Source organism: Lampetra fluviatilis, chromosome 16 (genome assembly GCF_964198595.1).
Source record: "Lampetra fluviatilis chromosome 16, kcLamFluv1.1, whole genome shotgun sequence".
NCBI lineage: Eukaryota > Metazoa > Chordata > Hyperoartia > Petromyzontiformes > Petromyzontidae > Lampetra > Lampetra fluviatilis.
This window is the reverse complement of record NC_136290.1, coordinates 10,437,687-10,455,035: the sequence shown is the minus strand read 5'-3', so window position 1 is coordinate 10,455,035 and position 17,349 is coordinate 10,437,687. Positions and strand designations below refer to the sequence as shown.

At 48.3% G+C, this 17,349-nt stretch overlaps 1 protein-coding gene across 7 annotated transcripts in view; it reads right to left on the bottom strand.

Moving 5' to 3' along the window:
• LOC144936522 (signal peptide, CUB and EGF-like domain-containing protein 2) overlaps positions 1–17,349 on the bottom strand; it is a 184,121-nt gene that overhangs the window by 34,589 nt on the left and 132,183 nt on the right. For all 7 annotated transcript variants that reach the window (XM_078863685.1, XM_078863689.1, XM_078863688.1 and 4 more), the window contains 3 exons: positions 8,793–8,909; positions 6,956–7,078; positions 4,716–4,832 (listed from right to left, as the gene is read on the bottom strand). In XM_078863685.1, the coding sequence (XP_078719811.1) occupies positions 4,716–4,832; positions 6,956–7,078; positions 8,793–8,909 (357 nt within the window). The remainder of the gene's footprint in view (positions 1–4,715; positions 4,833–6,955; positions 7,079–8,792; positions 8,910–17,349) is intronic.

Here is a 17,349-nt window from a genome sequence, read left to right as displayed (position 1 = left end):
CCCCCTTGCATGTGAACAGGGCAGACGGGGGGGTAAGGGAAAACCCCGGTTGCACGTTCACCGTGGACGTGTGGCAAGAAACAAGCGTGGCACTGTCGCCATAGCAGCAACACGTTGGAGCCCTTAACACCGAAGCCATTCACACGTCTTTCCAAGAAACCATCTTCAATCGAACCTTTCTGGACAAGAACAACATCCCCTTAAGCTGAATTTCTCTCTCTCTCGCTTCCCCACCACCCTACCCCGTCACACCCCCTAACCCCCTTACTTCCCCAGCCTCCTTTCTTGCAAAGGGTTCTTTATCGAGTGAGCAGGGATGGAGGTAGATTTTAAATAAACACGTCACTTGTCCACAACCGTTGCGTTGCTGCGCTGAATTTGGTAGCCTTGGTCGCATCGTCGAACTGAGAGCGTGCCCAACGTTCGTGCAGCCTTTAATTTTGCTTATTTATTAAACTATTACTTACTAAATCCCCATTGAGATGGAGACGTCTCGTTAACAAAGCGTGTCCAGGGTCCCACGTGTGACACAGAGCAAACAAAGACAAAGATCCCCCGTAAAGCCTTCAATGGACTGTTGAGGCAAGTGCTGTTTCACGAGCAGCACCTATGTAGGCTGGCGCGGCACACGACCGTCTTTATCTCCCGAGCGTCGATGTTGACACAACGCATCAGGTACTCAATTAAGGCTGAGTCGGCCAACGGGAAGCCCAGGACCACTTCAGAGAATTGTCATTGGTCTTGGTGGCTGTGAGTGGGAATCGAACTCGGCCGTCGCTCCACACAAAGCGAACCAAGACAAAGATCCCCCATATAACCTTGAGCGGACTGTTGGGGCAAGAACTGTTAGCGAGCACCTATTAAGGCCGGCACGGCCCACGAGGGGGTGGGGTGACCAGCACCATGCCCGGCCGTCTTTGTCTCCCCAGTGGTGATGTTTACACATCGCACCAGGTACTCATTTTGAGGCTGAGTCGACCTAGGAGAGGCCCAGGACCGATTCAGATAATCGTCACCGGTGTTGGCTGTGAGTGGGAATCGAACTCGGGTCGTAGCGCAGCAACCGCTACACCACCGCTCCCCACAAGGCAAATATGACACGTACACACAAACATTTTAGAATGTACGACTTGCGCAGGAGTTAGTTTTTAAAAAAAAAAGTCAAATACATTCACGCAGCGTCAAGCACCGAAACCTGGCTACCGAGGTAGCTCTATGAACATCGCACCACAGTGGGACACACACACACGTGGTGCACACCGCCCCATCATTCAAAGAGGTTGCTTGCGTTGTAACAGTTGCCGACGTTGAGCACGTGGCCGAACTTCGTTTGTTATTTCGTCTTTTGTCTGTGTTTTGTTGCTGCTGCTGCTACTGTGCTCAAGCATCACCACGGATCTCCCGTGGTAAAATAGCGGGGCCATCATCGTCATCATCATCCGCGTAACAAATCAAACAAACTAAAACTTTCCCATCGCGTTCGCTGGCGGAGACTTTACAGCAGCGCTCGGCAGCAGATAACGCCCGGAGCCGCAGAACTGCGACTCGCCATCTGGAAACGCAGCGTGGCTTCAACGCGCATCTTGGATTCTTCCGAAGTGACGTGAGGCCGAACCAGCCCACGGTCGTGTCCGATGGACGTGACTCAAGGGGTGCTAATTCTGACCCTCCACCCACGCCACCCTTGCCCCGTGCGGTGATGCTCGGCACGGACAGGTTTTATTTTTTACACGGCTCGCCGTTGTGACGCAACCAGAATCAGAATCTTCGTTTAAAACCGGAGGTAGGAATCCGATGAGCTATGAAGCTCTTTCTAACAGATTGTTCAGCAGGGGCGGGTCAGCGAAGTCAGAACAAGAAACAATACAAAACAAACGATAGGAGTGCAAAGTAGAGAAAAGATAAATATATATCAAAAGGAAGGAACAGAAGTACAAATTGCACAAGACATTCCTGCCGATTTTTCGACACTAATTGCAAGCTTGGGCAAGGCAGCAAAACGACAGCGAAAACAGTCCCAGACCACACGAAGACAACACACAGTCCCTTAATAAAATTGCACTTTAACATTCAACTATCAATACCTCTACTGGACATCAGTGAAAAAGAGCTTGACAGCACTTCGGATTCCTCCAGTATAAATATTCTGATTCTGAAGGCGATTTGAGCATGGCCAAGAAGTGTGTTAATAGCCATGTGGCAGCAATGCAGAAGCTGGATGTATATCCACACGAAGTATGCTATCGCCCGCCCGAATCACAACTCAGATTCGCACGGTTGGCTACACAAGGTGCGAAATAAGTTCAATATACCATTGAAACCTCCTTTGCCAGTAGCAAAATATGGTAATTGTTTTTTTACCCTTTTATCTGGCAACAAAACTGACACTTTTTTTTACAAGGAGTCATGTTTGCATTGACCAAAAGGCGCCTTTTGGCGTCATCTGGTCCAGCACCATGTGAGACTAGGCTCTAAGAAAAGCTGTCTCGGGTGTGGACCAATCAATTTCAAGGACAGTGCATACATTACCAGAGTTGTGTTTTTTGTTTGCATTCCGACTGCAGGTATTGTGGTCAATGCAAACATGACTCCTTGTAAAAAAAAGGTGTCAGTTTTGTTTCCAGACAAAAGGGTTAAAAAACAATTATCAAGTTCAATATACATACATTAAACCAGCGTGATATAAGCATGTGTTGCTTATAACATGAATGTGCTTATATAAGATACGCTTCTATCCAGATTCTAATGTATTCCTACATAGCTTTAGAGTCTTGGCCTTAATTAACACCTCTTGAAATTTGTCTGTAACTCGATTGGCATTCGATTGCCTTCGGCCGCTTTATACACGTCCAGGTCAGAGGTCACCAAATAAGAAGCTAGGAAAAAGGCGAAGCCTCACTTAATGGAAATTTAAACTACAGTTAAATTTCGATTTAAAGCTTTCGTGACTGCAGGGATTCATCTTCTTGGTTCTTTTAGTAAAGTCACGTAGAATGGAAATAATAAAATAATAAAAATAAACCAATAAAATAATTCTCACGACGTTTCGGCCACAACGCAAGCAGCCGTCCTCAGGTGAAGACCAGGTCTGTCGGGGAGACAGCGTCTTCCATTCTACGTGACTTTACCGAAAAAACCAAGAAGATTAAACTACAGTGTCTTGAGGATATTGGTAAAAGGCAGCATCCCTGGCACTCGTCGATTTTTACCAACACAATATTTTTTTAGTCACCGCATTACGAAATTCGATTTCTCCCAGTGGAGATCGAGCAGGAGAAAAAGTTTTGAACGACACTCAATCACCCCCGGCATTCGCATCAGAGTCCAACGCGTTTATCCTTTTGCCGATAGTGTGGCATTTGCCAGCGATGCGCTGTGCTCTTTGCAGCCTGTGGAGTGGCGAGTGCTGCGCCGCAGAGCCTGGCTGTAAATCTGCGGCACTTATCGCCGCGAGTTGTCGGCCCCATTGTTTACATTCACGGCGAAATGAATAAACCAGACGGAGCGAAGGGGGTGTGTGTTCGGCTGCTGACGATGGGACACGGACCCACGGGGTGTCCAGTGATAACTGTATCTCTCTGCTCAAGGGCAAGGACAGAAGGGCAAGAGTTAGGGTGAGGTTTACGTTAGGATCGTAGCGGTGGGGAGGACAGGGGGGGGGCAAAGAATGATTGTAAACGCAGTGGAAATGGCAGTAACTTCGCTTTCGGTTAAAGGATGATGCAATGTGATGCACAGCCCTTTACACTGTTCGATGAAGCTGTTCCTATGGCTTTCACTGCTCTTTGGGGTTGTTTGACCGTACTTCACCACGCCGGTCAGTGTGTGGATCGGTGAGCCCAGAACCGCTTGAGATGACGCTCGCGACTGATGGGAGTGATGAAATTAACTCGCGTGCACCTACCTCGATGGAATGTTAATACCGCAGGATCGTGAGAGAGACAGCGATGGACCATTGGCGATTTTAGGAACTTCATGAACTGAATATTCAGTTCCTGAAGAAAGCTCCGAGCACGTGGAACAAATCGACTTCAGACATTGCCGTCGAACAACCCGCGGTATAACCTGAACAAGCTTCGGATACAGCACAGCAGAGAAATCCTGTGCAGCGGTATTCACTGATGACGGTGATGCTGGTGTGTCTAGTTTGTTGTCCTTCCCACGCACCGCTGATGAGCACGGTTGGCCACGTACGGCGCGAAAGGCATTCAACACACATACATGTGTAGAGGAGTAAAATGGGGACGTGACGTCAGGTGTGCCGTTCAGTGCGATGACGTCACGTCTCCTAGGGTACTTAAGGGATACCCCGTGACGTAAGCGGGGTCATTGTGGGAACGGGTAGAGTAAGCAGGGTGAAGAGGGAACCAGGGGTAGAGAGAGGGATCGAGTATGGAGTCTGGGGAGAAGCCGGTGGTAGCCGTAGAGGTGCTTCTCTCTCCGGTCGGTGGAGTCGGCAGAGTCCACGATCCGACACGAGAGAGAGAGAGACCGGAGCTAGCCGGCAGGGACCCGGACTCAAGAGTAGGACCCCTAGCCCCTGGGAGTTGTGTACCCTGCTGTGTAATATTGTAACAGCTTTAATAAACCCTGGCGAAAGCCCTTAACTTACCTCCGTCTACGAGTACGTCCGTCGGAACTTCTCTACACATGTGTGACGATGAATGGTAAGGTGAGATGAGGGTAAGAGCGAGGGCGATGGGGGAAGAACTCACCGGACGTGTAGTGAGCCTTGGCCTGGCACGTCAGGGCACAGCTTTCCTGTCCGCCCGTCTTGCCGCAGCTCAGGATGGCCTTGGCTGGCGTTTTTGTCGGCAAACACCGCTGGGCCTCTACCCGGCAAACACAAGCCCAGAGGCACCAAACATTCACATTCATTGTGCACAGCTCTTCACTTAACGACAACAACGACAACACCGCCACCAGCGACAACAATTGCAGCAACGACTTGACAGTGGTGGTGGCCGTGATGCTCGGGCGGGTGTCGGCAACTTGCGGCTACGGATCTGCACGCGGCCCTTTAAGGGACCACCACCGTCTCCTATTCACACCGCATCGCGGCTCTTAAAATATTGAATTTTTTTTCGATTTAAAGCTTTCGTGATTGCAGGGATTTCTCTTCTTGGTTTCATTCGGTAAAGTCACGTAGAAGGGAAATAATAAAATAATAAAAATAAAACATAATAAAATAATTCTCACGACGTTTCGACCACAACGCAAGCAGCCGTCCTCAGGTGAAGAACAGATCTGTCGGAAAGACAGACCTGTCTTTCCGTACCCGGCCGGGTACGGGTACGGGTACCCGTTTGCGACCCTGGTGCGGCCGGGTACGGGTACGGGTAGACCGTGAGTCACTGGTGAGTAACTGTTTGTCACTCATTTCCCAACGTCTTGTCTCTTCTCACAATTCAAGTTCCTAGAATCAACCCACCCACGCCTGCAACATGGCTTCATCCCAGAGGTCGCAATCAGGTACCCGATACCCGTACCCGTTTGCGACCCTGGTGCGGCCGGGTACGGGTAAGGAATCAAAACCCGTTTGCGACCTCTGATCTACAGCCCCCTCCGAGTTGGACACGGCAGGGTCCAGTGAAGGAGCGAGAACTGGGGGCTCACTGCTGCCCCGGCCAGGTGGGGGATCACACGAGCGCGTACTTGGAGGTTTACATGGGGAGGGCAAAAGGGTAAGGGGGGGAGATAATGAACATACCGGGTAGAAAAGCAACGGGCAGAGGGGAAGGGGGTGAACCGGGGGTGGGGGTGAAACTATTTGAAACAATTTTTATTTATTTTAGCAGGCAAGGCACCACTAAGCTACGTAGCTCTTTTTGAGAAGTGACCTGGCCAACGCACAAACGATAGCCCAACGAAGTGGCTTCTTCACGTGGAAATTGATAGCAGCCGAATACTCTGTATGCATCTTGTTTTTAAATACGGAGGAGAAAACCGGTGGGCCCAGAGAAAGGTCCACGCGACTACGGGGAGATCGTGCAAATTCGAAATATACAGCAGGCGAGGTAGTTAACGTCTCACCACCGCAGCTACCTGCGCTTAATTTGGATTTCCAAGTTTGTGGTTTGATGGGTCTCACTCTGGTCACTAAATGCCTGCACGAAAACAAACCATTATATTAAATCTGCTTCCGCACTTAATTTAAATACATTTCAGCCCTAAAAATTAATGCTACCGGTTTGACCGTCGTGTGAGAAATGTTATTCTCAGTGGCAGGTTGAGTGTGGAAGTTAAGCCCTCCCACTGTGTGAAACAGAGAAGCATTGCAGGGATGCAAGCAGTAGTTCTCTGATATCTGCTTTTGTGGGCCATTCTCGAACATGCAGAGCTGCGCTGCTCTGTAATTTAATTTGGCTCTAAAAAGTCTCACTCTACGTACATCCCTTTTGTCAATCAACTGCTTGAGAGTGTGGGTTAGCTAAGGCAGCCAGCATACAAGTGTAAGCATATTACATAAAAGTCCGAACAAAACTATAATTTGAAAAACGCAATTTTTTAAATGTACGTATTTACTATATTTAATTAGGTATCCCAGCACATTAGCGGCTCTCCCTGTTTGCTACCTGTGTGGTCGCTGCCCTGTGCTCGCACAAAGACAAAGATCCACCGTGCAGCCTTAACAATCTATAGGGGCAAGTGCTGTTAGTGTTGCACCTATAAAGGGCGGCATGCCACACGAGGGTGTGGGTGGCCAGCACAACGCCCGACCGCCTTTGTCTCCCCATTGGCGATGTGTACACAACACCAGAACTAATTTCAGACTGAATCGATCAAGAGGAGGCCCAGAACCGGTTCAGATCATTTTCACATGGTGTTGGTGGCCGTGAGCGGGAATCGAACCCCGCTACACTACCGCTCCCCACACGTACCCGCACACACGCGCACACACGCACGCAAACACACGCAAACACATCCCACGCACGCACGCGCACGCGTCACCCACCGATGCAGTCCTTCTTGTTCCAGTGCAGCCTGTAGCCGGCCCAGCAGCGGCAATCAAAGCTGCCTGGAGCATTGACGCACTGCTGCTGGCAGCCGCCGTTGTTGATGCTGCATTCGTCCACGTCTGCGAGACGCCGGACACGAGGGCAACAGCCACGCAACAAATTACTTATCGACCGTTCTTCTGGGAGGCTCGATGAAAGTGATTTGATTTTTTTACAGCTTTCGTTCCATTCTTTCGTATTCTCTTGCCCCCCTTTATTTTTCGAGCAGCTTTCCAGAGAGATGCTTCGCTTGATGGTATCGTAATTCGTTTTTTTCGGAGCTTGAGCTTCGAAAGTACAACAACTATAACTCCCAACCACAACTACTATTTTAAACAACTAAAGATAAGTTTATATTTTTCTTCTCACCGCATAGAATTGTCTCTATTTAGTTTTTTTATCTTCATGAGTACGAATGCGGCGGCGCTTTGATTGTCAGATTTGTGCCAGAAAGGCATCGCGTGTTTACGCAAAATCAAAAGTGAATTAACTTGACAATCGTTACAAAGCGAGAATTCGTGCCGACGGCCTGCAGAGAAACATTTTATTTTCCCGCAGCGTAGGTTTTTCGTGAATATGGGAGCGGTGGCGCCCTAGTTAGCAGACGATGCTGTAACACCAGCAACCTGTGTTCAATTCCTGGCCAAGGCTAACATCGGCAATCAGTGATATCTAAATCAGCGGTGGGCCATACTTATCACCAACACGCCACTGACAAGCGTGTTGAAGTATGGTCTAACAACCACCATGACCAACACGACATGGGGAGGCCTTCATCTAACGTTATATTTTTTAATTGTATAACATTTTCTGAGAATGAGAGACTGTACTCCATAATAGATAATTGTAACAACTTAATATTACGCTTACGATACAGCTCTCGCCTGTGTACTCGCTGTTCAAGGATTAGTGCATCGTCGTTGGATGTGATCGGGCGGAACTACGACAATTTTAAACTTTAGGGGCTGCCTTGCCAGTGCTGCTCAGCCATAAGTCCAGACCAAAATATCTCACCACTGATAATCATTAACAGCACCTTGTAACGCAATAAAAGCATATGCAGCGGTAGGCCGACGTTTCGGACTATGCCACTTCTTCAAGCACAGAGAGGCATGGCAGCCAGATTGAATTATTTATACTCAGTTCTTCAATTCCAGCTGAAAACCGTCCGGAATGAAACATACATATTGATTACTTCGTCTTCATAATTGTATTTTGGTATTTATATACATATGTGAACATGAGCATACGATTCTAAAAATATATGGTACAAAAATATAGATGTATCTTCTTGGTTCTTTCGGTGAAGTCACGTGGAAGGGAAGTAATAAAATAATAAAAATAAAACATAATAAAATTAAATAATAATATTATTATAATATTTTTTTATTTTATTACTTCCCTTCTACGTGACTTTTCCGAAAGAACCAAGAAGATGAATCCCTGCAGTCACGAAAACTTTAAATCGAAATATAGGTTTATTATAGACAGGTGTACTTTGTAATCTAGTGGTAGTGCCTTACGCTTACGCCAGGCCAACATTAGCAGCATTCGGGATAAAAACATTTTATCGGGTGTGAATTTAACCGGTGCCTACAGCCGAGACTGGCACTTTAACGGCACGGCACACCGCGCAGAAACGGCAAGTTAAGAGCGACAGAAGATTCTACGTCCAGCGTAGCGCTTGTGCCCCCGCCGCCCTCCGTCTCATCGCCTCCCGGTCGCCTGAAGCCCACGGTGACGCAACGGCGCAGTCGGTCAGCGGGGGCCTGGACATCAGCGGCGAGCTTTTACCTCCGCAGTGCGTGAGCGCGTAGAGCGTGTAGCCACGATCGCAGCGGCACTCGAAGCTGCCGGGGTAGTTGATGCACGTGTGATCGCACGCGCGGTCAAACGAGCACTCGTCGATATCTGCGTGCAAGGGAAACACACCGGAGAAGCACAAGGGACGGGATGGGACGGTGGTGGGGGGGGGGGTTGGGAAATGGAAATATTGCGGATGCAAATCCTAACGCGGGTAGAAAGGAATCCAACGCTGAGGATTTCCACACACCTGTGTTGTTCTACGATGGATTTCGGAGTTGCATGCACAAGGTAGAGGTGCATAGGTAAAGGTGAAATTGTCAACATCACTCTGGGTGGAAGGGCCTCTGTGAAGTGAGCTCTTGGAGAGCCCCTCCACAGGGTGTTTTGGCCTATTCTTCCACACTGGGCAGAAGAGGTTGGAAGAGGTTGGAGTACCCGCACTTTACCTCACCACAAGCGACCCGCACCAGTGTTCCCCACACCTCCGATTAGCACGGTCGGCCACGTACGGTGCGAAAGAAGTTCAACACGTACCATGACATTGTTTCGACCGCCGTGCCACGATATCAAATCGAAGCGGCGGCCTCTGCATTGCAAGTGCAGTGCGCGAACCGCCACACGGCGGCCGCGTCCCAATCAACGGGGGGCCGAACGGAATCGCCTCGTGAACCACCGCCGCACGCTCCAAACATTCGTCGGAGGCTTTTGATCCTCCGCTGTGCAAGGTCTTCGCTGTGCAAAGCATACAGTGCGTGCACACTCGCACGCAACGCACGCCTACTTTGCACACTCGCCTGGGAACAAAGCCCGGCTGAATGTTTACAGTGACCTAGATTTTTTTTCGCTACAACTTTTCAAAAAGAGTACGACGTCAGGCAGGAATTCCGCGCGAAACGATGCCCGTGCAGAGCCACTCCAACGGGAATCCTGGGATGTCTTTTTTTCCCGTTCCCCGTGTGCCCGCACGTGGCAACTGTGCATGCTGAACCACGGCGAACCCCTCCGTAGCATTAAGAGAACGCCAGGACAAGTGCTGTTAGTGATTATCAATTCAGGCTGGCACAGCATGCGAGGAGACTTTGCAGCCAGAAGCACGCCCCACCATATGTACAGGCTCCCAGTGCTGCTATCCATGATAAGACTCATCATCATCAGCCATTGTGTATCCACTGCTGGATGAAGGCTCTCGACATCGTCCCCATCCCTGCTGATATCTTCCATCTCGCGCCTGCACAAGGACGGATCTCATTGCTTCATCTCCACAGTGGTTGTGCCCTCTGCTTTAGCTGCCCATCCCATGACGAGTCTCATCATATTAACATGAGGTGCTCGTTCTAGGCCGCATTCACCATGACGTGCATGGTCAGGGATTGAGCCCAGGTCACCGAGATTGCAGCGCAGTGTGCCAACCACTGTGCCACAACATCCACACGTGCAATGGCTAAAACTCCCTGCATACCTATATCGCCTGCTCGGGCAGGCGCTGTTAGCGAACACCTATGAAGGTTGACACGGTGCACGACGGTGTGGTGTGGCAATCACCTGGCTGCCTTTGTATCCACGTTGCTGATGTACACGCACAGAATCAGGTACGCATTTAAGATCGAGTTGACCAAGTGGAGGCCCGGAACAAGTTATGTTACCGCTTTGCCACTGATGTTAGTCATGGCCGGGAATCAAACTCAAGTTTCATGGGCTCGTGGTGCAGTGGGGGGGGGGGGGGGTTGGAAAAAAAAACTGAAATAAATAATAAATGAAATCGGGCATCTATTTTAAATGATTTCCAAAATGTCAACGCCGAAAATATTTTGTAAGAAATCCGCAGGGGATCTTGGCACACGGTTGCTAAATGTGGTGGTGGCGTGCCACTCTGCGGACGCTAAACCAACAACACAGAGAGAGGGGGGGGGGCAGCAGCAGCCACGAATGTGCCCAAGCGAGGCCTCGGGGGCACCGGGCGACGAAGAGGAACGGGAGACATTGGTGGACCGGGTATGGCCGAGGGTGGCCACCCATCCTGGTTTTCTCAGGATCATCCTCTTTTCTCAGAGAGGTCACAGTCCTGGGAAATCTGTTTGCCTTGACCAGGACATTTAACGTTAAAAGTTGTGGGGTTTTTGTTGTTTTGGTACGTGTACTTATTCCTTCTTCCCGTGATATGTTCCGTATTTTTTTTTTGCACCTCAGAGGCGGTAACCCTTGCCAGACCCGGGCCATCACTCGAGCTGCCACCTATCCTTCCTTTTCCAAGATTGCCCTCTTATTGAGGAAGCTGCTGCTCCATGTGATCCTTAAGCCTTCCCGGGGACCAAACCACCGGCCCGGCAAAGGTTGCGCACGGACGGCGTTTGCCAGATGGCAGGGAACCCCATTAAAGCACTCCTCCAAATGAAGCGGTGCGCTGATTGCCAAAGCTGAACGAGTCAATTGCCTGATTTAACGTCAAGACCGTTAACCACAACGCACAAACAATTGGAAATCCTCCAAAGGCAGGCGAGCGCGCGGGGCGCTGCCCAAGAGCTGTCAGCGCACCACTTTCATTCCCGCTTCACACTGTGACGTCGTTGCTCACACTATTTTCGTTTTTATTTATTTCCTTCGCCAGAGAAGTAGGAATGCGCTAATGGAGCAACGTCAGCCAGCAGAGCACTTTAACCAATCTATCTTAGAACTTGCGTAACGCCGACTCGGTGATTGGCCATCGATGCCAAATTTAGAAGCATTGTTGCCCCAACAAAAGCTCTGTCTGAATAAGACGCTGTACCACGGTTACGCCGTGATGATCCACAGCACCACCGTCGCACGGACACTGACATCTTCACATTGTCTTCGCATTGCTTGCGACGCTACACACGTAACTCAGTGACGGGGACCATTGGTACAACTGCACCAAGTCGAGATAAATATAAACCCTGTAGCTACTTGCTCATGGTCACTGCTGGTGGAAGGATCTCCGATAGAAGGAGCTCCAAAGAGACCCCTTGGGAGGGTATTTGGCCTACTCTTCCACGCTGGTCAGACGTCTCGGACGAGCTGCGAGCACCCATAGGGTTTAAGGAGAATGCTGAAAAGAAGCGAGGATTGAAAATAATGACAAATGAAGCACTATTACAAAGATAAATGCAAAGCTGTAAACTTATAAAGGTAAAAGCAATCATCATCAGCCTTGATCTAGCCACTGCTAGATGCAGATCTCCCAAAGCTGTTTCCATTACTCATGGTCTGGCAACAACAATCCATCTAATGCCAGCACACAAACTGATTTCATCACTCCATCTCCACAGTGGGTGTATTAGCGTGTGTGTTCCCTCATTTAGCAGTAATTCTGTTATTAGTCTCCACCATTTCTTCTCAAGACGTGTCTTGCCCATGTCCACCTAATTTTGATAGGGAATGTTTTTTTTGGGCGATATTAATGAGATAAGAACAGGGCTGCTTGGCGAACTTGTTCATTACTAGTACGATTCATGGAGACAAAGGTGTGAGTACCCAACACACACATTGAGGTGGATTGGTTCACAAGGGAACCTGCAACGTGTGACAAGAGAGAGACGAGGGACAGCAAGAGATGGAAATCCACGGCTGTTGATTAGGGGTGAGACGTGATGATGATGATGATGATGTGGTGGTGGTAAGAGAATGAATCTCGACAACGCAGCACCACCTTCTAAGGATGCCACCTCTGATGTACAAAGTACCAGGTGGTGTCATCGGAAGAAGAATACCTCACGATCCCGCGAGTGGAGAGAACTACGTTTAGACGCGCTGGCGAGAGCGGTGTTTAATTCCACAACTGCCAAGGAGTATTATCGGCACTTCAAGTTTCAGCCCTTTGCACCTGTGCTCAGGGACTGTGTAAAAACAGAAGGTCAGGCGACAGGTTTGATCAAGTTGCCATTTGCTGGGTGACTGCAACACTGCTCAAAAAGCCCAACGGTCAGCATTCCCAAAAAAAAATGCGGGAAACGATCTGGGAGTGTGTGCCAGAGGTCGCAAACGGGTTTTGATTCCTTACCCGTACCCGGCCGCACCAGGGTCGCAAATGGGTACCCGTACCCGTACCCGTACCCGGCCGGGTACGGTTACCCGTTCCCTACCCGTACCCTACCCGAAATGAGTGACAAACGGTTACTCACCAGTGACTCACGGCCTACCCGTACCCGTACCTGGCCGCACCAGGGTCGCAAACGGCTACCCGTACTCGTACCCGGCCGGGTACGGGTAGCCGGGTATCGGGGTAGGGTACGGGTATCGGGTACCCGGTTGCGACCTCTGGTGTGTGCGCTGCACATCGCTTGCCGTGTTGTGCAGCGCTGCAGTGTGGTATTTACCTGCACTTCAGAAATGTACGAAACGGGTTGAGTGAAAAATGAGGGGGATTAGAGAAGACTCCTCTTTTTTTGGACAGTAATCCACAAGGTCTGGTAATATCACCATTCCCCCCCACTCCTCCATCAGACTATCTGGAAGACATCAGCCATCGTCTATAATTGGGTTACATCGATTTAACGGAATTCATTAATCATTTATGCCCCAAGTTGTTACTTTTCGGTGGCCAGTATTTTGGATGTTGCTTCATTGAAGATAGAGATGAAACAAACAGAAAATGGCCGATATGTGATTTATAGAAGGTACCTGACTTTGGAGAAATAACAGCACTAAAAAAAAGTACTCAACTTTAAGTGCTTTTCGAATAACTTTTTCAAAGTAACCATATTTAGCAAATCCATAGAAGATGTATACAACATGTCTGCTAATATTAATACGTGTATTAGAAGCATTAGCATGTTGCAATGGCGATGTGATGTTGCCATTAGTCATGATAATTAAAATAATAATGCCCTTTGTGTACCCAAGGAAGCCTAAATGAGTCTTGAATATCTTTTTCAGTATGGTCCTACGTTCAGAAATTTGGCCAATGCCAATAAACCAGTATCTGATTTCGTGTGAAAATAAATTCATCAGAGATTCCTGAGATACCAAAAAAAACATCACACATACGAAGGGGGGGGGGGTCACACCTAAAGATCTGCACCAAAAAAAAACACGACTGCCATGCTCTGCTGAAAACCTCACAACCCAAGCCTGCAATGCTTATGACTCCCAGGCACTATCTCATCAAATGACTAACTAGGCTCACACCTGCTTATCTTCCGAGCTCTGACGAGCTTGAGCACTGCCAAGGCTGATTTGTCGATAGGGCGAATGTAAGCTGAACGATTGGAATGCATTGGGGAAGAAACTAAGAGTAAGCACCGACTTAGAATTCTGGGTGAAAATGATTAAACTTAACAGGGTCAATCTTTAGCAATGCAATACATTACAAAAGAAACGAAGAGTAAGCACTGACTTAGAATTCTGGGTGAAAATTATTAAACTTAAGTGGGTCAATCTTTAGCAATGCAATAAATTACAAAAGATCAAATCTCAGCGCTGTAATTGATCGGACAATATCAGCCACATTCTGGCCAGTCAGTGCAGGGTAAGCCCCTCATCCCTCCATGGTAAACAGAATGGACCTGGTCAGTGTCACTGGGTGAGAAGTCAACAGTGATGTTTTTTCTTCTTCTCCTGTGAATAGACCGATCATCACCAGAGAAATGTGGAAATTTCACCAACAGCTCAGAACTACCAATCGATACGGGTGTTGTGCAGTGCATGCTGAAGCACGGCCGTGGCTTCCACGACGATCCACCGAGAGGAACAATCGTCACGAGAAGTCGACGGGAAGGGGGACAGTGGAGCGGTTGAGCATTTGTCCGCACCCTGGAGGAGCTGTGCAACTGCGAGGGACGGCGGATCACACGAGCGTCGCGAAACACCGAGACGCCATTCGCTGGCGTGCCAGGAGAATGTGGCACAGTAAATGTGTAACTCCGCTTGTTCCGTGTTCATGGGGATAGAGTGTTGCACCCTAGCACGTGGGGTTAATGTTCCCCCGGTGCACCAGTTTTCCTCAATGCGTCAACACTCGTTAATCGGCTGATTACATCTTCATGTATAGGGGACTGCAGAGCTTGGGAGGAGCTAGGCGATGGCTCGACATGTGGCTGCGTTTCGATTTAAAGCTTTCGTGACTGCAGGGATTCATCTTCTTGATTCTTTCGGTAAAGTCACGTAGAAGGGAAATAATAAAGTAATAAAAATGAAACATAATAATAAATATAATTCTCACGACGTTTCGGCCACAACGCAAGCAGCCGTCCTCAGGTGAAGAACAGGTCTGACGGGAAGACAGCGTCTGAATGACGCTGTCTTCCCGTTTGTCTTCCCGACAGCCCTGTTCTTCACCTTAGGACGGCTGCTTGCGTTGTGGCCGAAACGTCGTGAGAATGATTTTATTATGTTTTATTTTTATCATTTTATTATTTCCCTTCTACGTGACTTTACCGAAAGAACCAAGAAGATGTGGCTGCCTTTCCTATTTGTGGTTCTTACCTATGCCTCTGAGTCTCCCTCTGAGTCTTGGAGAGTGAGCTATGCTGCGCAGCACGTTACATATTCTCAGGTTTTTTCGGTAAAGTCACGTAGGTAAAAACATTAAAATTAATGAAAGTAAAATAAAACAAAACAAAATAATGAATTTTATTTTGTTTTGTTTTATTTTACTTTCATTAATTTTAATGTTTTTACCTACGTGACTTTACCGAAAAAACCTGAGAATATGAATCATTGCAGTCACGAAAGCTTCAAATCTAGAAGCACGTTACAAGTTTAAGTTCTTATAAATGACAATTATGCCGGTGACCTGAGTAAGATTCCCAGCCACGGCCAACGTCAGTGGTGAGTGATATCTGAACTCGTCCTGGGCTCCCTCCTTCACCAACCTGCACGGACCAGCGTGGTGATGTGTGGCCAAATACCCGCCATGGGCAACACGGCATAGGAAAACGTTCATAGACAAAAGGCTGTAATTAATTTTAACAATTTAATAAGGGTGTAACAACAGTTCGTTTATTGATTCTTCTAGCTCATGATATGTCTTATTTAATCGCACATGCAAGATTTTATATTTTTCAATTCACGTGGAAGGGATTCATGTCACCCTCTGCAGCTATTAGAGGCTGCTACATTTACTACTATTTTATGAATCAATCCGTGAAAATAATGCGATTATAACCCCGCGCCCCCGATTAGCACGGTTGGTTACGTACGGCGCGAAAGAAGTTCAACATACGTACGAATTACAACCCTGAATATTGTAATGGCACTGTTACCCATAAATGTATTAATTCATTATTTCATACTTTGCTAAGGACAGGTGGGGGCTACAAAAAGATGCGGTCATTTGCACACTCGGCGTGGAATTATTTACTCATGGGGAGGAGAAAAGTACAACAACAACAACAAACACACGAACACAAACATTTTGCCACTTTTCCTCTCAAACCGGCTGCTGTTATTGTCAAACGTTCTATTGGGGCTGACATATTTGGAGTCGACGCAACTTGCCGAGGGTTGCTTTAGATTTGGTTCGTGTCAAATCTGATTTCTTACAATAATAACCCAGAGAACACGGCCTTGGCAACTCCGAGGAAAGGCCAAAAGCAAGCCACGTGTGTTCGACCAATCCGCTTTGCTTTTCCATGATCGGCGCTACGGCTTGCCAACTGTGTACTTAGGTACTTGAAATTTATCACTCCGCTTGAAAGACGACGTAAAGAAACGTAGCGCCGCACATTTTTTTATTTTCTTCCTTAAGTATAAATTGGTAATTTTTCAAACGTATCCAAATTCCCCGCGCCTAAATATGTCCGAACAAGTAGTCCACAGGCCGGCCGAAACAATCCAGATTCGGGAAAAAGTTACGGTGTTTTTTTTACATCACCATGGACAATAATCTGCATGAGCCAAAGCTGTTCTATTAGTCAAAAAACTGGCGTCCTTAAGTCCCCTGAAGGTGCACACGCACAGGGCTGTTTACCCGCTTGCACATCAGGGGCTTCTCTCCTCACAACGTTGTCACCTCGAACTGGTTCAGTGCCCCCCCCCCCCCCCCCTCATGCTGCCATCTAAACTAAACGATTTTTTGTATTTTACCAGGTAAGGCCCTCTGTGCTATATAGGTCTTTTTCAGAAGCAACCTGGCCACAAATGATAGCTAAATGAAGTGGATCATCGCGTGGACATGTACAGCAGCCAAATATTATGAACGCACGTCGTTTCTAAATGTGGAGAGAAAAACCGGTGGGCCCCGAGAAAAATCCACGTGACCATGGTGAGAGAGACGCGCAAACTCCAAATATACAGCAGGTGTCAGGGTCAGGATGGAACCCGCGACCTCCTGTATACCAGGCGAGATAGTTAACATATCCTAGCCACCGTGGCGCCCTGCCACGTGAGGCACTACGTCTTCCAAGGCATGTTTGCAAATTTACCGGGTCCCCGACTCTGGTCCAACGGCACAAATATTTGACCAAACATTCAATGGGGAGCGGGACGTAGGGAGGGCAGCTTGGTAGCCATAGAAACGGGTTTTGTGCGGTGTAAAGGCGAAGTTGAGAAATCGAATATGCGTCACACGTCAAGAAAATGAGTCGAGGCG